The sequence below is a fragment of the Phascolarctos cinereus genome, unplaced genomic scaffold, assembly GCF_003287225.1.
Source record: "Phascolarctos cinereus isolate Bilbo 61053 unplaced genomic scaffold, phaCin_HiC Scaffold_726;HRSCAF=1367, whole genome shotgun sequence".
NCBI classification, from domain to species: Eukaryota; Metazoa; Chordata; class Mammalia; order Diprotodontia; family Phascolarctidae; genus Phascolarctos; species Phascolarctos cinereus.
This window is the reverse complement of record NW_027556098.1, coordinates 42149445-42175463: the sequence shown is the minus strand read 5'-3', so window position 1 is coordinate 42175463 and position 26019 is coordinate 42149445. Positions and strand designations below refer to the sequence as shown.

The 26019-nt window shown below is 36.5% G+C and overlaps 1 protein-coding gene across 4 annotated transcripts in view; it reads right to left on the bottom strand.

Moving 5' to 3' along the window:
• Positions 1-26019, bottom strand: part of BRWD1 (bromodomain and WD repeat domain containing 1) — a 170796-nt gene that overhangs the window by 98585 nt on the left and 46192 nt on the right. For all 4 annotated transcript variants that reach the window (XM_020973839.2, XM_020973838.2, XM_078146491.1 and 1 more), the window contains 5 exons: positions 25014-25114; positions 24427-24467; positions 15872-15970; positions 3377-3527; positions 2711-2845 (listed from right to left, as the gene is read on the bottom strand). In XM_020973839.2, the coding sequence (XP_020829498.1) occupies positions 2711-2845; positions 3377-3527; positions 15872-15970; positions 24427-24467; positions 25014-25114 (527 nt within the window). The remainder of the gene's footprint in view (positions 1-2710; positions 2846-3376; positions 3528-15871; positions 15971-24426; positions 24468-25013; positions 25115-26019) is intronic.

The window sequence follows — 26019 nt, the reverse complement described above, 5'->3', positions numbered from 1 at the left end:
ATAGGGAGAGGAAAGAGAGTATACTCGAGATGTCTATTGTAGATGGCTTTCTCAAGGAATTTAGTCACAAAAGGAAGGAAAGATATAGGGTAACAGCCAATGAGGGTGGATGGATCAAGTGAAGATTTTTTGAGGATGAAGGAGACATATCTGTAGGCAATAGAGAGGCAGCCAACAAACAGGAAGACACCGAAAATATGTGAAGAAGCAAGGATGATAGAAGGGGCAATCTGCTGGAAAAGAAAGGATGAAATCGGATCACTTGTGCATGCAGAAAAGTTTGTGTCCTGACCAGAAGAAGAGCCATGTGGTCATGTGAAATAGGAGTGAAGTCCACACATTGTTACAGGACCCAGGACTGCTAGTGCAGTTGCACTCATTTCTTTTTTTAATTTTTTTTTTTGGAGCAATTGGGGTTAAGTGACTTGCCCAAGGTCACACAGCTAGTAAATGTCAAGTGTTTGGTCTGAGGCCGGATTTGAACTCAGGTCCTCCTGACTTCAGGGCCAGTGCTCTATTCACTGCGCCACCTAGCTGCCCCTCAATTCTACTCTTATTTAAAACAAAACAAATTCAAAATCAAACAATTTACACAAATATGAACTCACTTAAAAGTAGAGACTTCTTATATTAGGCTTTCCCCAAAACAGCTGAGTGATGATGAACATTAGTAATATAAAGATGGGACAAGTTAGTTAACAATAAAGTATATTTGCAAACTTTAAAATGTCTGTTACATAAATGCTAACTCTTGTTGTTGTTGTTATTAAATCTCTAAGTTGCTATGAAAGTATGAGTATTCCCTAGTGCAACTTGGAGGAGACAAACTGCCAGGCAGAAAGACCTAACATAACATAACTGAAAGGCCTAAAACAAGTTTATCACAATTATCTTCACAGTACAATTCTTAAGGTCACAGAAGATCTCATACAGTCTTTCCTTGCTGAATACGCAGTTTACTCTGTAATCTCCCAGTAGTGGGGGATAGCCCACAGAAAGCAATAGCCATTCCCAGAGGCATTAACTTAAAATACCACCAGAAGAATGAAGGCTAATCCAGGATTACCTCTGCACATGCTCAAAACTCATCTCAAGGACCGTATCACATTCCAATCCTGCAGGGCTACTCCAATTGTTCTGAGTTGACCCAAACTCAGGTTAGTCTCACATATAGTTTAAGTTCAATATTGGAATAAAACAAGATATTCTAATTATTCACCAGTTAACAGAAAAAGATTTTTTTCTAACAAAAGAAGGATTTTCAGGCATTAAGGATGCTTGATCCACCAGTAGAGCTTCTTTTCAGGTGACCAGTGATGCCATTAACCTGAGCACTAAACTATCCTGAGCTAACCAAGTTTGCAAGATGGATTTAATACGTTTTAAGGAAAAACTAGCCTAATTTGCCTTAGGGGAAGGGTTTGGATATTGTCCTTACCACCAAAGTGTAAGAGGATGAATATAATAGCATAAAAACAAGGAAAAAGGAGGTGGAACATGCTACTTTTCATAACGGAGTGCCTAAAAAAAAATAAAAATTCAAAAGAAACTCATTCTTATCTGAAACAGACAAAAGTGAGCTAAATGCATGCACAGAATTTGGTGCAGATATACAATTCAACCTGGAAATGAGAGGAATGGGAGTTGGGGGCAGGGTGCCGTTAAGAGGTGATGGTGGAAGGAAGGGTTATCTATTTTCCTTGCTCTCCCATCCACACTTCCAGACTATCCCTCAACCACCACAATACTCTTCCCTACTTATCAAGATTACGGTAGCTGTTATGCAAAGACTTCTAGGCCATTCTCTTCCCTCAATAAATTCAGTACTTGGATCTTCTCCTCCCCAGCTCTTTTTACACTGGGGGCTCCACATCTGGTCTGGCACTTCCTCCACTGCTTCACCTACACAACTGTATTTTGCCAAGCCTCAACCTTGGATTACTCACAAAACTCTCATGTATTAGATTTTTTCTCAGTTCTGATTTACATGCTGCTGAAAGGAGGTGGAGGAAAATCCTGAAACCATGACAACTGAGTCTCCTACATACTGTTACATAATTGTAACTGGGTCCTCACTTTAGCAAGGCAATCCTTTTACAACTTCCTAAAAAAGACTCACTATCTCAAACATTATGTAAATAATTCCAAACCATTTTCCCCCCTCAAAAAATCTCTCATGATTTTTTTTGCCTCCACCCACCCCTAGTATCCCAGCTTGAGAAGACTATCTTCCCACTTAACTGAAAAAAAAACTGAGCCATTCACATTAAATGCTCCCTCCCCTTCTCTGTTCGTCTCACAACAAACAGCCTAGTATCTACCCCTACCATTTCCTCATTAACCCCTGTCTCACATGAAAGTAGTCCTTCTCCTTGATAGAAGAGAAGGAATAATAACAGAAAAGAAAAAATTTCCAACAAGAGATTTACTGTTAAGACATTGAATAGAATGAGCACCAGTATTTGAGTAGTCTCTGGCCACAATTTAAGAATGAATGGCAAGAAAATGACTTGATTAAACACACTTTGAAGTTTTCACCAAAATGATAACTATATAAACATCAGTTGAGGAAAAAAAGTATTTATTTTATTTTTATTAAATATTTTACTTATTTTATTAAAAACAAAACAAAACATGCAAACACACATAGCTCTGGTAGGGGTGGCTATAAACAATTTTTTTTTGGCCATAGATGGTTAAAAAAACTCACCATATTGAAGTAATGCTTTGTCTTAATGCCTTTTGTAATATCCCATATAAATATATTTCCATCATGACCTGCAGATAGCATAATCCTGGAATCAAAGGGATGTGTCTCCAAAACAAATACTTCATCTGTATGTCCCTTTATTAAATATTCAAAACAATATATTAAAAGAGTTTTTCAAATTTAAAGACACAGTTTTGTTTTGTTTTTTGCTTTTTGGTGAGGCAGTTGGGGTTAACTGACTTGCCCGGGGTCACACAGCTAGTAAATGTCCAGTGTTTGAGGCCAGATTTGAATTAAGGTCCTTCTGACTCCAAGGCCGGAGCTCTATCCACTGTGCCATCTAGCTCCCCCAAAGATACAGTTTTTAACAAAGATTTTACTAGTGTTCACTTCTGTGTTGCTTTTGCAAAGCTGGCATTAAGGAAATATAAATGTAGAAGTCTGTTATAGAACACAATTTCTATAACAATAACATGTATATTCATGTATATTAAAATGAAAAGTCTAACTATTCAAACTATTAAATGTCTATAGCAAGTTTGCATATTACATTCCTCTAATTTATATACCTTCAATATTATTAAACCAAAACATTATTAAATTTAAATAGCTGATTCACATTAGATTACTTTGACATTTTAAAAATAAGATTCAAAATTCACATACCACCAAGTTATGAAGTAGCTGACCAGTATGAGAATTCCATACTTTGAGTACATGGTCATTTACAGCTGTGACAACAAGGGTATCATTTCGGTTCCAAGCTATCATTGTTACTTTGGGTTTCATAAATTTCTCTTCTTCTGAACACGAGTCACTAAGAAAATCAAATACACCACTTATAAATTCAAATATTCACTTAGACAGTAAAATAATATTATAATGTACACTCTTAAACTAGCAGTAAAATAACTAAGAAATTCAGAAAAGGCAAACTTAGTACAGCACTATAGAAAACTCAGTTTTATCAACTATTAATCATCATGGCTGGACAAAAGTCCTGAAGAACCTAGTCCTTTAACAATACAGTAGGTGAAAATTTAAAAAATAGCTAGTATTTATATAGCATCTTAAGGCCTGCTAAATGCTTTATAAATATTATCTCAACTTAGCCTCACAATCCTGTAAGGTATGTACTACTATTATTATCCCCATTTTACAGATGAGGAAACTGAGGCAGATAGTGGTTAAGTGACTTCCCCAGATTCACCAAGGTTAAAATTGAACTCAAGTCTTCCTTACTCTAGGTCCAAGACTATTCACACTATGCCACCTAGGAAATTATATCTTCCCTTTTTAGGTTTTGGTCATCTGTACTTATCTCCAAGAAGAGCCTCAATAAAAAATTTCTTCACAGTTGACAGCTTTTGAGAAATACAACATAGTGATAACAGTAACAATTAAGTTATAAGAGAAACTGGTTTTAAAAAATAGCCTACCTATTGCACCTTTGGAATTTATATAACACATTCTTTGATTACTAACATTTAACTACTAGATTTTGTTTTACAAAGCATTTTCTTCAAAACAACAGAAGCAGGGGACAGACGCAGTATAAGTTACCGTCTTCATTTTAAGTATGAAAAAACTAGAAATTATAAACATTATCTGCCCAAGGTCACAAGCTAGTAAGCGGAAGCAAAGGAAAGGTTTCAATCTAGGTCCTCTGATTCCGAAGATAATTTCCTTTTTACATCACACTTCCTTGGTTGTGTTCCTGGATCAATCTTCTCCCTGCAACTACTTCTAGCACCTTATTTTTACCATTATAAGGGTGACTGAGGTAAGCTAAAGTCCATAAAATTTAAAAGTCCCCAGAGTTTAACAGGGGCTGTATGATGATCAGAATTCTAGGCCCAGAGATAAACATGGGCAGATGAAATCACATGCCAAGCCACTAATTTTAAGGTTGGTGAACACCAGTTGCTTCCAAAAGGGACCTTGTTACTATAAGCACTCGGCCACATCTCTGCTTTCTTACACGTTGGGAACCCTTAGCAGAATAGCTCATATTATAATGTCTAGCTCACCAGAACACCACAGCAGAGACTCAAAAAAAAAAAAGAAGAAGAAGAAGAAGAAGGGGGGTGGGGAATATATATGTTCCATGTAGTTCAGTCAAAGCCTGAACTGCTCAAGTACATGGGTTGGCTTCACATCTTAGTAAGCTAAATACCTGAGTGGTCTTAACATCAAGTGAGGAGTAAGATGATGCTCCCTTATCATATAGTGATTTATGAAAGCAGAAGATGGTAAGACAATAGATTCAATCCAGATAAATTAATCTCAATCAAGGTGGAGAACACCTCTAAAAAGTGGCTACTTCTTGATAGTTCTAAAAGTTAACAGCATCCTCTCTTATCCCAGCTTAAAAAGTATTATCACAGGTGAAGAGGCTTTGAAATTTCCCAACATCAGGTTAATCTCTGCCCAGGAGCCCACCTAAACTGAAAGAACACAACTCCCATCTTGGGCCTAATGGAAAAATCTCTACAGTCAGAGAGCTAAGAATATTTACTTCTGAGCCAAGAAGGCAATTCATCAGCTTACCGTCTACATTTTTGAAGGACGCTGAGGGGGCATGCTGTGGACCTCAAAAGTTTGCTTCATAAGCTGGGCATTTTCTTAAGGATTGACACATAAGCCCTAGATCACTACATTCTCAAATCAGAAACAGTACCACCTAGGCTAATAGAACTACTACTCTCTTTTAGAACTAGGTTAACTCAGTCTGTAGGGGGCATGCACCATTCTTCCCAAGGAAGTTTTTAAAGTATGCAGGTCAATAACATTCTAACCTTGGGCAGCAAGACAGCCACCAACAGGGAGTTTCCATCAGGGAGGCAATTGAAGAATAGAGTGAAGACTGGATAATGGCCAAGATAAGAACCAATTAGAAGTTATTTTCAAGAAGGGTCCTGGGTAATGTAATGGGAAGGGCACATTAGTCATTCACAAACAAGAGCATCTGGAAGGCATCAGCAACCACAAGAAATACTTCTTTACAGCTTGGATACTGCATCTCTTGCATAATGCATAACAGTGCAGAACACATTTAGCAAATATAGCTCTATTTTAATCTTCACTTGCTGTTTATAATTCAAAAATCAAATACGCTAATCTTTTACATTTTTCAAGGAAATAATTTTGATGCATAAACAGGAAAGAACTTGGTGGAATATATCTCTACAGTACCATGCTAAAAAGGCACTGAATACAGTCCTCATAATATACTGAGTTCTAAGTAGCAGCCTCATTAGGTGTAGAGATTCCAAGTTTGGGTTCCACTAGCATAACTTTCTAGAAATGACAGCTGCCTCCACACCACAATGAAGAAGAGAAGGACTTTAAGGAGGTTAAAAATAAATGAGGGTAAAAAGAAACAAAAGCTTTATGATGTGATCATAAGCCTTTTTAAAAGCCAGTAAGCATTACTCATAAATGAGTGCTAACCTTCAAAGTTGTCACAACTTTAGAATATTATTCCAATGACTCTACCATTGTCCAAACTTTGGAAATCCTGTAAAAACTACCTTTAGAGCAATTTATGAGTGAATTCCAGAAAAATAAAGCATTATTATGCTATATTTGGCTATCTTTTACTTACTACAAATAGCTGTACATTACTTTTCCATTAAAAAAAAATCCATCATTAAAAAATTAGAAACTGCAAACACTGAACATATTCAAAATATAAGAACTAGAAAGAAAACTCAAAAAACTGGATTATGAAAAAACTGCCCAACACAGACATGTTTTCAGATTAAGCCTCTGAAAATAGAATGATCAGCATACTTATTTTTAAGGTCTGAAATATTTTCTTGAACAACAGCATGCACAGTGGATAAAGGGGAAGCCTTAGAATCAGGAATGCTCGAGTTCAAATCTTATCTGACACAAATTGCCATTGGTAGTGAGAGGCACTAGCATCATGGGGTGAAAGGGAAATCAGAAGAAGCTTCATGTAGGACGTGTAACTTTTGCTGAGGTCTGAAATGAAATAAAGAATTCTAAGACGAAGAGGTGATAGGGAAGTGTATTTCAGATATGGGGGACAGTCTGTGAAAAGTTACAAGGAAAACTGATGAAATATCATGGGAAGTATAGCAGGGAAGGCCAATATGACTGTAACACGAAGTGTGGGAAGTGAAGTAATATATAATAAGGCAAGAAAGCAATATTACATATTATTAGTACAATGTCTAGCACATAATAGGTGGTTAGGGAGAGACAAGAGGCAGCATATTCCAGGCAAGTGGAACTACCACCACTACTCTACTACTACTATACTGATTATCTCCCTAAGATCTTGATGAACACATCCCAGGACCTTGAACCAAGAGCCTTGAGAATAGCAATGCTTCCAGAACAGTAGCCATAGCTAGCACCTTGTGGAAATACAGCCCAGCAACTACTCCCAGAGGTGCTAAAGCTACTCAAGATCCAGGAAAAAAAGTTCTTGCCAAAAAAGTCCTTGACATGATCAAATAGTTTCACATCAGAAACTAACATCATTTTAGTGATGGAAATGTCATTAAAGAAAAGACATTACCATCTGCTTTCATGCTTCACCCTAAGGACCATGGGACTATTCCATCTGACTTGCAGCTGAAAACTTCCACGTGTTGTCTTCCCCTTTTAGGATGCGAACTCAAGAGCAAAGATTGTCTTTTTAACCTATTTGTATCCCAAAAACTTAGCACAAGAATTAAAGCTTAACAAATGAATTTTAAGAATTCATTCATTCATTGATTAGTTCAATTATGTTTAATAGAATATTAAGCAGGATGGAGACAGATAGTGAAAGACTTTGAAGTACATGACAAAAAAACATTCGTATATTATTTGGGAGGAAATAGAATCACTCTAGCAGTAGCTTTTTGAGAAGGGGACATGGTCAAATCTGTGCTTTGCTAAAAAAATAATTTCACAACTACGTATAGGATGGATTAAAGAGGGGAGAGATTTGAGAAAACAGATGTATTAGGAGACTATTCCAATAGTCCAGGTAAAAGGTAATGCAGGCCCAAACTAGCATGAGAACCATGGATGGATAAGAGGAATATCATGAATGTAATCAACAAAATTTGGCAATCAATTTGATATGTAGAAACAAAGACATCTGAACAATCAAGGAGGGTACTAAAATTGAAAACCTGAGTAAATGGAAGGATGGTGCTGTCCCCCATAGCCATGAGGAAGTTAGAAAGATAGGTGGGTTTTAGAGAGCAATCTGCTAGAGTAGACTGCAGAGGATGGAAAAGGTACAAGAGGCTGGCCGTGGTGAAGAGAAAATACATCACTTTTATTATATGTATGTTATTTATATTTTATTTTAGTATATTTTATGTTATGGATTGTTGTATATGTGTTATTTATATATTACCTAAGAAGAGAAAACAGTGGGAGAATGATGAAAAAGTATTTTCGGAGATACAGCATGGTGAGGAAGAGGGAACTCTCAACAAATAAACTATTTTCTCAGTATTAAGGTAAAATACTCTGACTGGAGTGTAGGGGGCAGATAATGAGAAGAGGATGATGTTATGAGATAATTTAGAAGAAAACAGAAGGCATTTAAAAAAAACATGTGGGGAGGATGATCAGATTAGGAATAACCAATCAAGAAGGAGTAAATAGGTGGTCTTGCTGAATTAGGAAACCAGTTGAGATAAGATAAAAATTTGTAAGACTTCCTCCAATATTATATAGGCAGCATGTAAAATGTGCAGATAGGGCACAGTGCAAGAAAACAAGAGGCAACAAAATTGTAATTTTCAGAGTAGCTTTTTATCTGCAACACAGTCTGCACAGGGCAATTCCCTACACACCAACAACATTTAGCTACAAAGCTAATAATACATGCTTAGGAAAAAAAAATCAGTTCTAGTCCTCTTCAAAAATCCTACTATTGATGCCTCACAGCACAATGGAAGTAACACTGACCTTAGCTATGGCAGGTTCTACTGAACCTTGATAGAAAGGACACAAGTACATCCTTGGAAACATTGCTTGCCCTTTTAGGATAACTGAGAGGCTCATTATGAGAAGGCTGTGTATGATGTGATGGAATTTACCAGCCACAGCAAGGAGACCTAGAAAAACTAAAATCATCTTCTTAACCCTTTAGAAGAAAAAAAGAAGGCTGGGTGGGAATAAAGTGTACCAAGAAACAGTTTTTAGGTTACATATAATGATTAATCTAACTGTAAGTATGTGACACAGGAATTTTAACAAATGCAAAATGGAATTTGCTCTTTTTCTCCTAGAGCCAACCAATCCAATGAATGATTATTTCATCAGAGAGTATTTTTCCTTCTTCTAAACAATCAAAAACATTTATTAAGTGTTTACTATGAAGTCTCTGACCTCAAGGAGCTTACAGTTTGTCAATCAATAAGTTAACTGGCATTTCTTCAGTCCCTACTAATGTGCCAGGCACTGCACTAAGGTCTGGGGATGCAAAGAAAGAAGAAAAAAAATAGTCCCTGCTCTCAAGGAGCTCACAGTCTAATAAGGAAGACAAGATGGAAATAACTACAAGCAAACTAAGCATAAAAAGGATGAATTAGGGGTAATCTCATAGGAAAGGTATTAAAATAAAGATCAGGGAAAGGCTTCATGCTGAAAATGAGATTTTAACTGAGACTGTATGAAGACTAGAAAGGTACGAAGTGATGAGGGTATGGAGGGCTTTAAAAGACAAAAGAGAGGATTATCTATTTGATCCCAGAGGCAAAAAGGAGCCACTGGAAAAAAGCATGACATGGTCACACCAGAATTTCAGAAAATAAACTGACAGCAGCATACAAGGGACAGAGATTTGAAACAGTGAATCAAATCAGTAGGCTACTGACAAAGTCCATGAGAGCCACAACCAAGGTGGCTGAAGTTTAAGAAAGAAGTGGGCAGGACTTAACAAATGATTAAATATGGAAGATGATCAAGTAGAGAAGACAAAGACAAGCCTAGGTGACTGAAAAAGAAGATGGTCCCCTCCACAGTAATACAGAAATTTGGAAGAGGGAAATATTGGAGGAAAGATAGGGTTCAATTTTATACAAGCTAAAAAGATGTTTACAAGGCAGCCAGTTTTACATGGTGAATAGACAATTGGATATGCAGATCTGGAGGCCATCAGATAGTTAGGGCTGGATAAATAAATCTGAGAATCACCAGCATAAAAATGATAACTGAATCCATGACAGCTTATGAGATCACCAAGGGAAGCAGTATAGGAGGAAAAGAGAAGAAAGCTCAGGATAGAGCCCTGTGGCTACATCCCAGTTAGTGGGTATGAACTGGATGAAGATAGCAGTCTGGTAGGAAGCAAAAGAATGAACGTTACAAAAACCTAGAGAAGAAAGTATCAAAGAGAAGAGGGTTATCAACAGTGTTAAAGGCTGTGCAGAAAGGTCAGGAAGGATAAGGATTAAGAAAAGAACTTCAGATTGGGCTTAATATGTATTAGTGGTAACTTTGGAGAGAACAGCTGAAGAACAAATGATGAGCTCAGAAGCCAGACTTCAGAGAGTTAAGAGACAGGAAAGAAAGGCGAGACAGTGACAAGTAGCCACAAAAGAGAAGAGAGATGATCAATTTAGGGATTAAAAGTGAGGGCTTTTAGGGGCAGCTAGGTGGCGCAGTGGATAGAGTGCCAGCCCTGAAGTTAGGAGGACCTGAGTTCAAATCTGGCCTCAGACCAAACACTTGACACGTACTAGCTGTGTGACCCTGGGCAAGTCACTTAACCCCAACTGCCTAAAACAACAACAACAACAAAAAAGTGAGGGTTTTTTGAAGATGGGGTAGAAGTGGGTGTGTTTGTAGGCAGTATGGAAGCAGCCGACAGACAGGGACAGATTAAAGATTAATAAGATATTAGGATAAAGGGATTGGGGGGAGAGGGGAAATCGTGCTAGGAAAGATGAAAATGGCATTACCTGTGAATATAGAGGGCTTAGCCTTTGTAAGGAGAAAGGCCATCTCTTTAAGTGAACCAGGATTGATGGAAACAGTAGCAGAAAGTATCTAAGTGATGGGAGATGAGGAGGAGAGAAGAGACAGCTTGGTAAATGGCCACAATTTTTCAGTGAAATATGAGGCAAGGTTCTTAGCTGAGAAGATGGGTGGAAAAAGAGCCACGGGACGAATGAGGAGGAATGAAAAGGATGAGAGAAATTGCTCTAGTGAGTAGAAGAATCATGAATTGGTTCGGAAGGTATAAAAGGATTACCTTACTACAGTAAGTTGAGATTATGTAACAGAAAGTTGTAATGGATCCAAGCAGCATGGTTTCTTCATTCAGCATGAGTGAGTAGGGACAAGGGCAGTGAATGGCAAGGCTTACACGTGGCAGGGCAAGAGTTAAGCTGAAAAGCTTCACCAAAGAGTTAAGATAGGCAAAGAGGAAGGCAAGAGACTGTAGGCAGTGTATTTATGATGGCCTGGGGAAGAAGTGAGAGAGGGAGAGACTGGAGGTCATGATGAGAACCAAGAACAGGGATAGAGCTTGCAAAGCAGTGGGAGAGGTGGAATGACAACAGATTGTGACCAAAGAAAGGAATTTCAGAGCTCACAAACATGCGGAACACATTTGTGAGTGAAAGCAAGGTAAAAAAGGTAAAGGTAAAAAAACCCCAACTCTGTGTGTAGCTGAGGTGAGGTGGAATAGGTCATGGGAAATGAGGAAACTGAGCAAAGGGAAAATGGGAAGTGACTGAAGGAGCATCACTATAGTAGTTGGGGAAGAGAGAAAGACTATGAGCCAGGAATGGAACTCATGAGTTCACTGAGAGTATCCTGGAGGTTCATAAATAAACAGCTACCAGAATCTTGACTGGATGATATAGACTGAATGAACCCGAAAAGAGAAGAGGTTACTGAGTGATGGTGAGAGTCAGAGCCTGGAAGTTGAGGAGCAAGCAATACTCCAACTCTACCACAACCAGTGATGTGGGGGGACAAGGGGAGAGGGGTGTGTGAAGGTGCAGCTAGTGTTGGAAAAGGTGGCTAGGGAAACTGTCATCAGGAGAAAGCCAGGTCTCAGGGAATGCAAGAAGAAGGAAGTACTGAGAAAGGAAAAGGTATAAGATGACAGCATGTATATCAGTTACCCAAAAGCCATTCCAAGAAAGAACATTGGAAAGGGTGGGCTGCTTTAAAGTAAGATGCTGGGGAGGACATAGAGTGAGGGGAATGGACAGGGGATGTTTCAAAGATAGCCATATTGTTGATGGAACTATGAATTGCTGGGAAAGTCTAAATTTTTTGGGAAAAATTACTTGTGCCTTTGACCCCACAGTTTAAAGGTGTCTAGTTATTAGCGAAATTATGGTGAGATGCTACTATTACATCTCAAGCTCAGAAGCTTCACAGAAAAGAACGTGCTTTAATGACCAGTCAGTGAATAAGTTTCAGACAAATAGCATGTGGTGCTTTAAGGTTTGCAAAGCATTTATATGTTATCTCATTATCATCCTTACAATAATCCTGTGAAGTAGGTGCTATTATTATCCACATTTTACTGACCAGAAAACTGAAGCATATAGCTTAACTGACTTGCCCAGGGTTACGTAACTAGTGTCTGAGGCAATATTCAAACTTGGGTCTTCCTGGCTCCATTCACTGCGCTGCCAAACAGCCAAATGGAATTGTCCAGAGTAATGGTGATAAAGGCCTGAATCAAGGTGTTAGTTGAGTAACTACAGAGAAGGGGGCATGTATCAGATACTTTGTAAAGACAGAAATGACAAGATTTGGCAATAGCTTAGATATGTATGTAGGATGAGGATGATGGGAGGCCTGTTTTCCTTTCAACAGTAAAAGGGAACTTGGGTAAAGGAGATGCTTGAAGGTAAACAAAGAGTTCTGTTTAGGACTTGCTGAATTTAACACACATAACTATATGTACAGATGTCCAAAAGGTAGGTGTTAATGTAAGAGTAGAGCTTAGGAGAAAGACTAGGGCTAGATTTGTAGATCTGGGAAAGACTGGCATGAAGATGATAACTGAAGTGGGAGCCAAAGAAAATTACCAAATGACAAAATACAGAGAGAAAAGAGAAGAGGGCTGAGGACAGTATCTTCGAAGACACCCACAGTTAATGGCCATGACATGAATTATGAACTAGTGACGATGCATTTAAGACAGGTTAGAACAGAACGAGGAGTCAAAACAAACAAAAACCTAGAGAGGAAAGTATTCATAGGGAGAAGGGAATCAACAATGTCAAATGCTACTGAAAGTTCAAGAAGACTCTCAAAGCCATCTTCAACTCTTCAGTCTTTCTCGCCCTACATATAAAATCAATTGCCAGGTATTGTGAATTCTATCTTTATCTAGTTTCTCATGTGAATTTTACTACCTTATATCAGGTTTTCATCACCTCATGGCAAAACTAATTCTACAGTCTACTACTCCAAGACCTCAAATGGCCTTTTCACCTCCACAAAGCTGCCAAATTGATATCCCTCAAGCTCAGGCATAACCCTGTCACTTCCCTGCCCAAAAAGTTTCAGTGACTTCCTATTGCTTCTAAGAACACATATGAACTCCTCTGTATGCAAAGCCCTTCAAAATCTAGTTCCAACCTAGTGGCGTCAACTTAACTTTCCAAACGTACTTCATGTTACTGCCCTCCCACACTCCATATTCCACATAAATTGATCTCCTTGCTGTCACCTGAGCATCACATTCTATCTCTCACTTCCAACCCGTTTGCACAGGCTATCCTAGCCTCCCAATCCTGAAATGTTTTCTTTCCTCACTTCTCATTCTTGGAATTTCTACCTCCATTGTTTCAACTGCTGCCTTCTGATTCATCTTTGTTGATAATAGCTCCTCTCAAAAATTTAATTTCAATTTACTTGGATATCTATGTCTAGCACAATTCACTCTCTAATTTAAGAAACTGAAAAACATTTGCTTATCTACATTAATATAGAGAATTCCCTGACTAGGAGTTTCCCACTCCACTGAAATCACAGGTCTGGGAAACCATAAACAATTTGTATATGTTACTTCCCACACTCCCTGTAGAATGCAAGAAGGAATATCTTCACTTTTTGTCTTTGAACCTCTAATGCCTAACACAGTGCCTGGTACGTAGTAGGCAATTAATAAATGTCTGATCTAAATTGAATATTAAGATTTGTGCAATGACAAAATAATGCTTAATAACAGATGAACCAAACCACATTAATATGGATAGCCTTAAAATAAATAAGGAAGTTTCAGCTGAATATAAGGATGGTTCAAAGGTTTTCCTCAAAAAGGCAAAGGAGTTGGCAGAAATGGCTTCATTAATGTGTCCAAAAGCAAAACCTATTATCTCCCGGATCAAAAACAAAATCCTTTGTCATTCAAAGCCCCAATAATCTAGGTTCCTCTTACTTTTCCAGTCTCTCACATCTTACTCCCTGCCACATACTCTTCAATCCAGACACATTGGCTTTCTGGCTGTTCCATGAACAAGACACTCCATCTGTAGCCTCCAGGCATTTTCTGTCTGTCCCCCGGCCCCATGCCTGGAATGGTCTCCCTTGTCATCTCCACCTACTGGATTCCCTGGCTTTCTTTGTTTAGAAATATTCTTGATACTCAGTATAGGTCATTCTCATAAAGAAATTAGACAAGTGAACCAACTAAAATTTCATCTTTTACAGGAAGCCCTTCCCAACCCTTCTTAATTCTAGTGGCTTCCTTTTGTGAACTGTTTCCTATTTATCCTCCCTCTCCCTTCCCCCATCCTCCCCATGTGCGTGTGCCCGCACGCACACACACACTCACTCACTATAGAGCAAGTCAGAAGATTAAGAATAGTATCATTTATAACACAGGCAAAGTGACAACAAATCTGAAGAATGACTGAATCAACACTCAACTGAGCTATATCATTCCACAATCATTTATAGATTAACTGCCAGAGGATAACAAATTATATGGAACAAATGTATCATTTCCATAATGTTCGGTTTTCTTCATCAGTGAGTGACAAAGGAACTACTACATTTGGACCCAAAAATCTCAGTCAAAATCTCAGGCACTTAAGCCACTTCATGTTTAAGACTTACATCAGGAAAAACAACTGAACAAATTAAGTAAAAACCATGAAAACCAGTACTTGACGTGATACAATCTTAAAAGCACTGAGGAAACCTTTTAGAAGATATCCCAGGACAAAAGAACGGACAAAACTCATGGATACTACTACTCCCAAAAGGCCAGTCACTACTGGTTCACATGTCTAATTTCTTATCTTTATGAGAATGACCTTTACTGACCTATATCAAGAGTATTTCTGAACAAAAAAACTACAGCAAATACTTCCATATATACCAAACTATTTACAGAAGAAATTGTTTGTGGTAAAAACCAGAAATAGGTCCATCAATTGGGAGATGAACAAATTATGGTATGGAAATGTAATGGAATATTTTGATGACACTAAAAATGACAGATATTTAGAAAAACTTTTACATGGGAAGACTTGAACTAACACCTGCAAAGATAAAAAATGGAATAATATATACAATGACTAAAAAAATGTGAATGAAAATAACACTAAAAGGCAACTGAACTTGGGATTAACACACCTCTTGGCTCCTCTTAGGTCCAGTGAGGTTAAAAGACTTGCCACAGATCAAGAAATCAATAAAATACAAACCAAAAAAAGTCTTTCATAACCAATATTCCCATGTCTTTAGACTCACACAATTGACTCATACATACAAAGAATACAAAATCCTACTGTTTACTGCTTGCTGATTACGAGAGCAAGAGAATGATAGAGAGGCATTTGACTTAGTACAGCAACACATAGCCTCTTTGGAAGATCTTTGGAAGTATATGGACAACAATCAGAGGGTGAAAATGCAGGGCAACTCTGCAATCTCCTCATAGAGGAAATTCCAGAATGGGTGAGATCATAGATCCTAAAAAATATGGAAAAAACAAAACAAAACACATTTCTTTTATTATCACACCCAATTCTGATTACAATTCATCACTGTTATTCAGCAAATTTATGAACATAATAATTAAATAAAACTTAGCCTACAAAGAAAGTACCCTAGCAACCCCTTTAAACAAAACACAGATTCCTAATCTCTATAAACCAACCATTTCCCTTATCTAATCAATAAGTCACCCCAACTTACCATGACAATCTTGTTGCCATATCCAGTAAAATACTCTTCCATTCCGGCTGCTCAAATTTCCAAATTCTTGCTGTTCCATCTCTGCTACCACTTAAGAAGCTAAAAATAAATATTAAGAAAGGTATTACACCCACACATTTGAGAGTAAATTTTCATTACACTGAAGATCATAGAAAGATAGATTTAGAGCTGGAAGGTCCACTCTCCCATTTAACATAATGAGCCATAGGAGATGAAGTCTTGACCAACATCCCACAAATAGTAAAGAAGCAATAGTAAGGGGCCAGGGATTAGAATACTCCAATCAAGCAGAAAAGAAGCATTAATCATGTTTCAGATCTCGTCAGAAATCACCCACTTCACTCCCTCACTTTACAGGTAAAAAAAAAAACAAAACAAAAAACCAAGGCTAGGGAGACAGTGATTTTCCAATATCTAGCACAGCTGGAGCTTGAAACTATATTCTAGGTTTCCAAATAATACTCTTTAAGCTATACCACATTACCTGTGTCTACCTTCCTTCCTTACACCATATCTCAAGAATCTTTTTTTCCCCTAAATTTGAGAGCAAAATTGCATTAAACCTCACCAAAAATAAAAAGCTGTATTGCTACTCAACCACTACTCCTTTAAAATTCAAGTGGCCACAATCTACCTCATTATTGATAGAGCTATGAATGTTTCAGCCATTCTGGAGAACAATTTAGAATTTTGCCAGAAAAGTTTCTAAATCAAATTGTTCATACCTGACTAAGACATTAAACTGCTAGACCTACTCTCTAAGGAAGTTACTAACAGACAGCAAGACCCACACTCACATGTAAATTAATACTCATAATAGTACTATTTGAGAAAACAAAAAGCTAAAACTAAAATAAACACAACAAGGATAGGAGAATAGCTGTACAAATTATGGAACATGAATGTAAAAATGTCATTGCTCCTTAAAGGAGTAACAAAGATAAAAAAAAAGTTTCAGAAAACATGGAAAGATGTGCATAATATTAGGCAGAGCAAAGAAAGTAGAACCAAAAGAATATACGCAATGTGTATATACACATTGTAAACCTAGTCAATACAGAGCAAACAAAACTGATAAAATTCAATGGTCAATGTTATACCATATTTTCAAAGTTAAAATACACACATACACATCCTTTTCATTGGTAATCAATATATCAACTGTTCTTTGGAGAATATACTTTTTCAGAGGAAGACTGTTTGGTATTTGTTAGGAAGTGCTGAAACAATACCATATTAAACAAAGTCGAAACAAAATATTTAAATAAAATTTTTGAAATTTTATAAATAAAATTTATGCTATACAATATCACCTTTGCTCCAACCTGGATCCAGCCATCTCCCTAAAACAGTTTTCTGCCTCAAGATCCTATGTACAAAATGAAGGAGACTGCTACATAATGGTTCAACAGAAAAAGATCCCCAGTTTTTCTGTTCTACCAAGAAGCCATCTCATTTTACAGATTAGAAAAAATGAAGCTCTGATAAATTAAGTGATCTGCCCAACATCATATAAGTATTAATCATCAGGGGTAGAATTTTGACCCCAAGTCATCTGACTACAGAATTGATGCTCCATTCTACCACTTCACAACACTAGTTTTATCCTTGTCTCAAACTCCTGAATTCCTTAATTTAGATCTCCAACTCCCAAATCTTTATTTTCATGAAAATCTATGTTATGTTCAGCTCCTCACACTCTTAACATACACAAACATCAAGATCTGCTAAGTTCCTGGAGAACGTTTCCAAAGTGTAATGAAGAACCTCCTAAATCTTGTCAAAATTGGTTACTGCATATTCCTGGTGCTTTTTGTGGGCACAAATGACACTGCCAGAAGAAATTTTGACAATATTAATAAAAATTATCATGTCTCAGCTAAAAATCTGAAGAACTAAAGAGTAAAGGCAGTGTTTTCAACGCTGCTAGTAACCAAAGTCAAGGTAAATAAATAGTTGAGAAGATTTTGTCTGACAATAGAGATTTGGATTTCTGGACCTTGGTTTAATATGATCCTCAACAAAGGAGGATGTAACTAATGAAGGCTGGCAAAAATATACTTCTCTGATCTTGCAGATCTAACCAAAGGGCTTCAAAAAGCAAAAAGAAGGGAGGAAACTGCCTATGTAAGGCAGTAACTATTACAGACAGTAGCTATAACAGCTAATATTTATATGCTGCTTACTGTGTGCCAGCCACTGCGCTAAGTGCTTATTTACAATTATTATCTCATTTGATCCTCATAACCCTGGAGGCAAACAGAGGTTAAGTGACTTGCCCAGAGTCAGACATCTAGTAAGAGTTTGAGGTCACATTTGAACTCAGGTCTTCCTAACTCCAGGCCTGGTGCTTTAGTCACTGTACCACTTAGCTGCCTAAGTATAGCAACAAAGACAGCAAGAAATTATCAGAGACAAAATCCAAGAGAAGACCCAAAATACTATCCAGATTCTCAGACTCTATATGTAAATGAACAAAATAAGAATAACAAATATGGTGACCTGGTGATATTAATGCAATTAGATTAATTTGACATCATCAAATATTAGTGATATTTGATGGAATGAGGCTGATGATTAGAAATGGCTGAAAGAGAAAGCCTTATTCAAAAGAAACAGAAAAGGTTAAAGAAAGAATACTAAAAGAACTGGAGACTATGATCTTTTAACTATTGTCACTGTTCCTTAAAATGGAAAACGGGGAAAGGGCTACGAAATTGAAGTGTAAACAACCCAATTTCTATAAAAGCCTGCAAATTATAGTCTAGTGAGCTTGACTTTGGTTCCTGAAAATTTTTTTTTTAGAATATGTTAATAAAGAAGTAGCAAACATCAATGATAACTGCAAAACTAAGATCTATTTTTTGTTGTATCAAAGAATTGGAGACAACAATTAGGTCATGGCTGAATAATTTTTGGTATAGGAAATGTAATGGAATATTATTACATAAAAAATTACAAAAGAGCCAAAGAAATCTGGGAAGACTTGTTACAAATTATTAAGCAGGACCAGAGGACAATTAATTTCTATGATGACCATAATAATGTAAAGGAAAATAACTTTGAAATACTTCAAACTCTGATCAAAGAAGTGAACAATCATGGTTGCTGGAGACTGATGATGAAACATACTTCCCACATCTTACCTTAGAGGTGATGAATGGTTGTATATAGAACTATATGTACATAGCTAATGATTTCTTTTTGCTTGATTAAATTTATTGGGTATAAAGGAGGCTTCTGGGGGGGGAGAGCTTGAACTGGTGGGTAATAAAAATGATGGAAAAAAGCATCAATAAAATATTTTTAAAATGCATAGAAGTTGGCAAAAGAAGTTTTTATAAATGGTAACAGAAGTAGGACAATTTTATTATTACTGTTTTAAGTTTAATATACACTTAAAAAACCTGTATCCAAGTTTATGCTTTGTTTCTTTTCTTTCCTTTCTCCTTCCTGGTGGCTTCCTGGGCTACCAGGGGTTCATCATATTGATGGCTGATTCAGTGTGAATTCCCAATATTATGCATATTCTTTTCCAGATAATTCCTTCTGAGCTCAAAAGGTCTGCTAGCTTCTCTGGTAGCTACAATAATAGGTATGTACTACTGCACCTATTTCAGTATCATATGCAACCCTTTTCTGTTCTTTGTTTATTGAAATGTTTGCTGATATTAAGCTCAAAATAAAAAAGTAGTAATAACAAAGAGCCAGCACCAAGAATAGGTTATGTTCTCCTCTGAATCTCACCTCCTCATTTGTAAAATTGGAATACGAATACTTATCTTTTTTGCAAAATTCTATAATATATTATTAAAGGGATGGTTTGGTAACATTTGGAAAGGAAAGCAGTGATCATTACTGCTTTCAGTTAACATGGCTTCTTGGTAGATCACAGGAATATTACTGATATAGTTTACCTGGACTTTGGCAAAACTTGAGCTGAACCTAATAAGGTAAAACTTAACTTATCAAGGACAAATGTAATGTCTCATATGTTCAAAAAATCAAGGTCCTATGTACAAAATGAAGGAGAATGCTACATAATGGTTCAACTGCAAAAGATCCCCAGTTTTTCTGTTCTGTTTTAGCAAACTACACACTCAATATGAATAAACCACATGGTATAGCGATTAAAAAAAAACAACTAATGAAACTTTTTACATTAAGAGGACTAGGGGAGGCGATCATACTACTATACTCAGTTCTGAGTGCCACATTAGCAAAGACACTGATAAAATAAAGAACATCCAGAGGAGGACAACAATGATGAAAGGCAGAATAAAGATCACATCACATAAGGATCAACTGATCTTTAACTGGGGATGTGTAGCCTGGAGATGAAAAGATAAGACAACTGTCTCCAAGTGTCTGAAAGGTTGTAATGTAGAAAAGTAGACAAGTAACATGAGTAGAAGTTGCAAAAAGGCGCCTAGGCTCGACGTAAGGAAAAACTTCACAAGAGTTAGAGCCATCTAAAAATAGAAAGAAAGACAGCATGTTCTTCCTTACTAGAAGTCTTCAAGAAAAGGCAGCACTGACTGCGTGTCTGGGAAACTATTCATCATTTACGTACAAGCTGGACTAAACGCCCTGAGTCCCTTCCTACTCTAAGAATCAGTTGTATAACGATTCCATGCTAATTACCCATCTTTACTTATCTCCTCGTATCCAGCCTATCCAAATTAACCATTTTCAATAAGATTACCATAAAATCCCTCACTCTTTTTTTCTTTCTACTATTATTACCCAGCTAATTCCCAACACTAGGTAATCCCCAGCCTCCTATCTATGTTCTAGGCTGCCAACTGCTGCTAGATATATTCACAAACACCTCATGAAGCTTATTAATCATAGATTTATGCAACACAACCTAAGCTAAAATTCAGCAATCTTTTTATTTGCTGTCATTTCTAGCCAAAACAGAAAACCACCCAGAGGGAGAAATAAGAGGCAGCATATGCCAGTAAGACAGACCACTACCATCAGCCTGACTAACATCTTCTTTCAGATTCTGCTAGAGATAGACCGAGATCCTGGAACCAAGAGCCATGGGAGTGGCAGTGCCTTCGACCATTATTCTAGGTGGCCACCCCAGTGGAGATATAGCCTGGCAACAGCTCCAGCTAAAGCCAAAACCTGAAGATCTGAAAAAGAAAGTTCTTGCCACCAAAGTCCTTGGCACTCTCAAATGGTTCAACATAAAAAAATGATGTGATTTTTTATCAGTGTAATGACATTAAATAAGAAGCATCAGCATCTGCTAAGAACATGGGCCTTTCTACCTGATTGGTAGCTAAAACCTTCCACATGTGTTATTTTCCCCATTACAATGAGAATAAGGACTGTCTTATTTTTCTTTGTATACTTAGTACTTAGCACAGTGCTTTGCATGCATGGATTACCAACAGTGACTGTTCATTTCTCTTCAATTTCCTAACTGTACTTATAATTTTCCTCAGTGAACAGAAGTTAACTCTCCTATCCAGATAACCTCTCACCCCTACTTATATTACCATCACTCAATAAGTCTCTTCTAAATGTTATCTCTCTCCCTTGATAAGTATTCCTTCCTTTCTGCCTCCCTTAACTTAAAATCAATCAATCAATAAACATTGTAAGCATCTACTCCATGTCAGGCACTGTGTTAAAAGACAGCCCCTACCCTCAAGAAGCCCACAATCTAATGGGGGAGACAATAAGCAAGCTATATAGAGGAAACAGGAAATAACTGACAGAGGGAAAGTACTGGAATTAAGAGGGTTTGGGAAAGGCTTCCTATAAAAGAAGATGGGATTTTAGTAGGGGCTTAAAGGAAACCAGAAGTCAGAAAGCAAGCTGAGGAGGGAAACCATTCTAGGCATGGGAGACTGCCAGAGAAAATGCCCGGAGTCTAGAGATGGAGTGTCTCCTTTGTGGAACAGCCAGGACACCAGTGCTACTGGATCGAAGAGTAAATGGAAATAAGTCAAGTATAAGAAGACTAGAAAGGCAGAAGAGGGTTAGGGCTTATAATGAAAGGGTTCAAATGCCAAAAACAGCATTTTGTATTTGATCCTGAAGGCAAGGAGTCACTGGAGTTCATTGAGTAGAAGAGTGATATAATCAGATCTGTGCTTTAGGAAAATCACTTTAGTGGCTGAATGGGTTGAAGTGGGGAGAATCTTCTCTTAAACCTAATATTTCTTCAAGCTACTATTCTTCTTTCATATAAAGGTTTATAACCTTTTCTTTTTCTACCATTGTAACAGGCATTCCCCAATGTGGCTCTCTTCTTTTTTTTTTTTTAACCTCTATTTTAATGATCTCATTTATTTCCAGAGCTTCAAGTATCACTTCTATGTAGATGACTACAGATCTGAACTTTAGACTACCGTTTTAAACTATTTGGTGTAATGACAACACCACCTGACACACATAAAGCACTATGGCATTCTTCAAGCACTCTATGTAATTTCTCACCTCACTCTCACCTAAAAAAACTCAGTATATCTAAAAGTAAACTCATCTTTCCCATTAAATTGCTCTTCTCCCTGATTCAACTGCTATCCCATATGTATTCTATTACCTGTGCTCTTAACTTCAGAGAAACCTTTGACTCATCTCTATCCTTTCTAAACATCTAGTCAACAGATACTGTTTATACCATCTCCATGCACTGCTTCTCATCCATTTCTTCCTCATCACTGCCAGTGCCAAATGTTAACAGTCTACTAACTGTTCTCTCTATCTCTAGTCTTCAAAATACACAGGTCTGTTTTTGTCCCTCCACCTTTAAATCTCTAATGGCTTCCTATTGGCTACCTTTTTATAGATAAATATCTTACATTGGCTTTGCACTATTAGCTGGCTCCAATATACCCTTCCTATCTATTTCACCTTCACATTCTCTGTGCTACACAACCAAACTGGATTATTCAGTGTTCCCCAAATAAGTCTTAAGCTTTTCCACTGCCATACCTTAATTTACACAATTTCCTATGACTCAAAAACCTTGTTCTCCATTGTCACTTGTAAAAAATCTTACTAATCTTTCAAGGATTATCTTAAGTGATATTTTCTCCTGAAATCTTTCCTAATTAACCCAAACTAATTGTTATATCTGGCTCAACTGATGGTGGTACCCATAATCATGGATTAAGTTCTAAGGAAAACATGAATATAAACAAAGTATATTAAAGGTGATAGGCTTCTTTCTTACTCCAAAAAAACTGAAAATGAAGTTCATAACTCTATTTATATATATATTTAATCCCTCCTATAGCTTGCTGGTGATGTGTGGAAAAGTATTTGTTGTCTATCTTAACAGGTAAACCTCCCCCAAATTCAGGTGGGTAGATTCTTATCCCACAAAGGTCCCACAACTTCACTTATTAACCTGTAACACAAAGCCCACACATAGGTGTAGCACCGGCTTCCATAATGGAGAAGGTATTATAATTGCATAATGTCTTATTGCCCCTACTAGATTTTATAATCCTTGAGGGCAAGATCCATTGTTTCCCTCCACTACTTAGCACGACACATTTCTTATTCATTTAATGAAAACATAAATACTATAATGCGGTGTTAATGATGTTAACTCAGATGTTCTTTGTTGTGGAAAGAAACATTCTATTAATAAAAGAATTACAACTTAGTTCAGGTGGGATGTTATATCTCCTCAGAATGTGAAGTTATTCTACCTTTACCTCAAATTTTCTAATTAGAATTAATTAACTTGGTTATAGTTCATCTCTCTTTATGATGCTCATTTGGGCAAAAATAGTGATATACTAAGATTTAACTAGTCCTGTGAAGACAACTACAAACTCAAATAGTGAATATGAAAACTCAATATAGAGAAAATTAAGGGTTTAAAAAAAAGCATATATTATCAGATCTAGGGAACACAACAGAAGCAACAGCTCTCACATAAATATGTAGGTCTTGTGTCAATGGATTCATTTCATACTATGGCCTAACTAGGGAAGCTCATTTTCTTCATCTTTAAAAAAAGGTTAAGTAAGTCCCAGTGAGAGGAAAACACAATTCCTTGGAGAAATTATGGCATAAAAAATTAAATAAAATTTAAAGTCAAGATATATGTTAAAAGCTCAAGATAAATTTGCAGAAAAATGCAAATACTAACTGGGAAAAAACAAATACAGGATGTCCCAAAAGTCTAGATACTAAGAAAATACAACTATTAAAATAAATAAGCCTATAAATATTTGAAACATAAGAAATGTGACTACAAATGTAAATGAGCCCATCATTAAGATTGCTGATAGGAGCCAATAGGATACAGAAAGGAGTAGAGTAGAGGAAGAAAGTAGATGAGAAGACACAAAAGTATGTAAGATCTTAGAAGAACTTAATTTTTAGTCAAAGACAAAGAGACTAGAATAAATTAATAAATTAAGCAAATTCCATGATGGCTAGCCTAGATTTATTATATTTATAAATATAGTACACATAATGTGCACGTGTGTACACACACACACATATGCAAATAAATATCTAGTTGAAAGTTTAATTTTTTTTAAAAAACATACCGATCACCATTGTTAGAAAACTGGATGCTATCGACTTTATCCTACAAAAAGAAAAAGTATTCAGATTATTCAACTTTTCATTCAAATGTGTATTTTCCTCATTTGACTTCCAAAATAATCCAATGTAAGATGAATATTTGAAAACTCAAGAATCTCTTCCACTTTTGTGACTTAGTATCTATAAGAATTCTGCCTCTTAGTTACAATAATAAAGAGTAGAAGCAAGAATCACAAAATACAGGCAAGTGAGTTTTCCCTTTACTAACTACAGTTGATCTAGAGAAAGCATGACATTAAGTACCTACAACAAATGGATCAAACTCACACACCAATGTTTAATAACGGCCTATAAAGGACATTTACAATTAGCTAAAATAATAATCTAAGACTTTCAAAAGTGAAAGTATAACTTATTCCAAAAATTGAACTTCAATGGAAAAGTTACCTTAATGTTTCTACTACCTCAATGCTTAGAATCTCAAAATGATGTGTAATGAACAGCAGCTCTATAGCCATATGAGCAAAAATCTGAACACTTACTAATTCTAAATAAATGCATATAATTTAAAAACACAAATAGTACTTACAGTGTGACTTTCGAGTTCTGCTATTTTTTCAGGCATTTCGAAGCCCAAAAAATACATTCTGATTACATGATCAGTACTACCTGTTGCTAAGAACATGCCACCTGAAAATCAAAATCATAAAACACTGAAATACATTAAGTTTTAGTAATACTTATTAATATGCATTACAAAAACTCCCACATCAAATTCTTATCGAGAATTTTTCTAAAACTCACAAAACTTTCTCAGACAGATCCACTTTCAAACAAATAGAATTTCTTAAAATTTTTAATTGCTAGCATTTAAAAAAATCAATCACGTACTACAAACTAAGAAAGTTAGTAGGATCTGAAAATATTTACCATCCTTATCAATTATTCTATAATTTTTGGTGATAATTGCATAGGTTCCTTCTTTGAAATTGTGGAGCAAAAAGACTAACTTCTACAGACAGGAGCCACCTGTCTAAATTTTAGTTTGTGTTTAAGCTAAGCACACATTCTGACTAGTTGTTTGAAGTTCCAGACTACTATTAAAAAAAAAACTTACATAGAAAAAAAAATTCAAGGTTTCTTCAAGCTGTCCTAAGAAGCTAACAGTTAATCAAACACAATCTTTAGTATGAAGAAATAGAACAAGACTACTCAAATAATTTTTGGTGTGGAAGGGAACAAATTATATTACCAAAAAAAATTATGTAGCTCATCACAAACAGTTTCAAGTAAAAGGTCACAGTCAAATGAAACCTAACTTTGACATAATATGTCATTTAATTAATACTACGTAACTATGGAGCATTTCCCTTCTGGGTTGCCCCAGCCTCATTTTTTTGGCAGTAGAGAAGAAAACAAGCTAATCTTTCTCATTCCTCCATCAGCTATGATGCCACTATTACGGCACAAAGGAAAAAAAAGAAGGGAAGAGTTTTAAGCAGAAATTAAATACACAGGCATATATCACAATATCACACAGTCTAGCACACTAAGGGCATTCAATAAATAGGTTAAAAATTAAAAGTCATTAATGT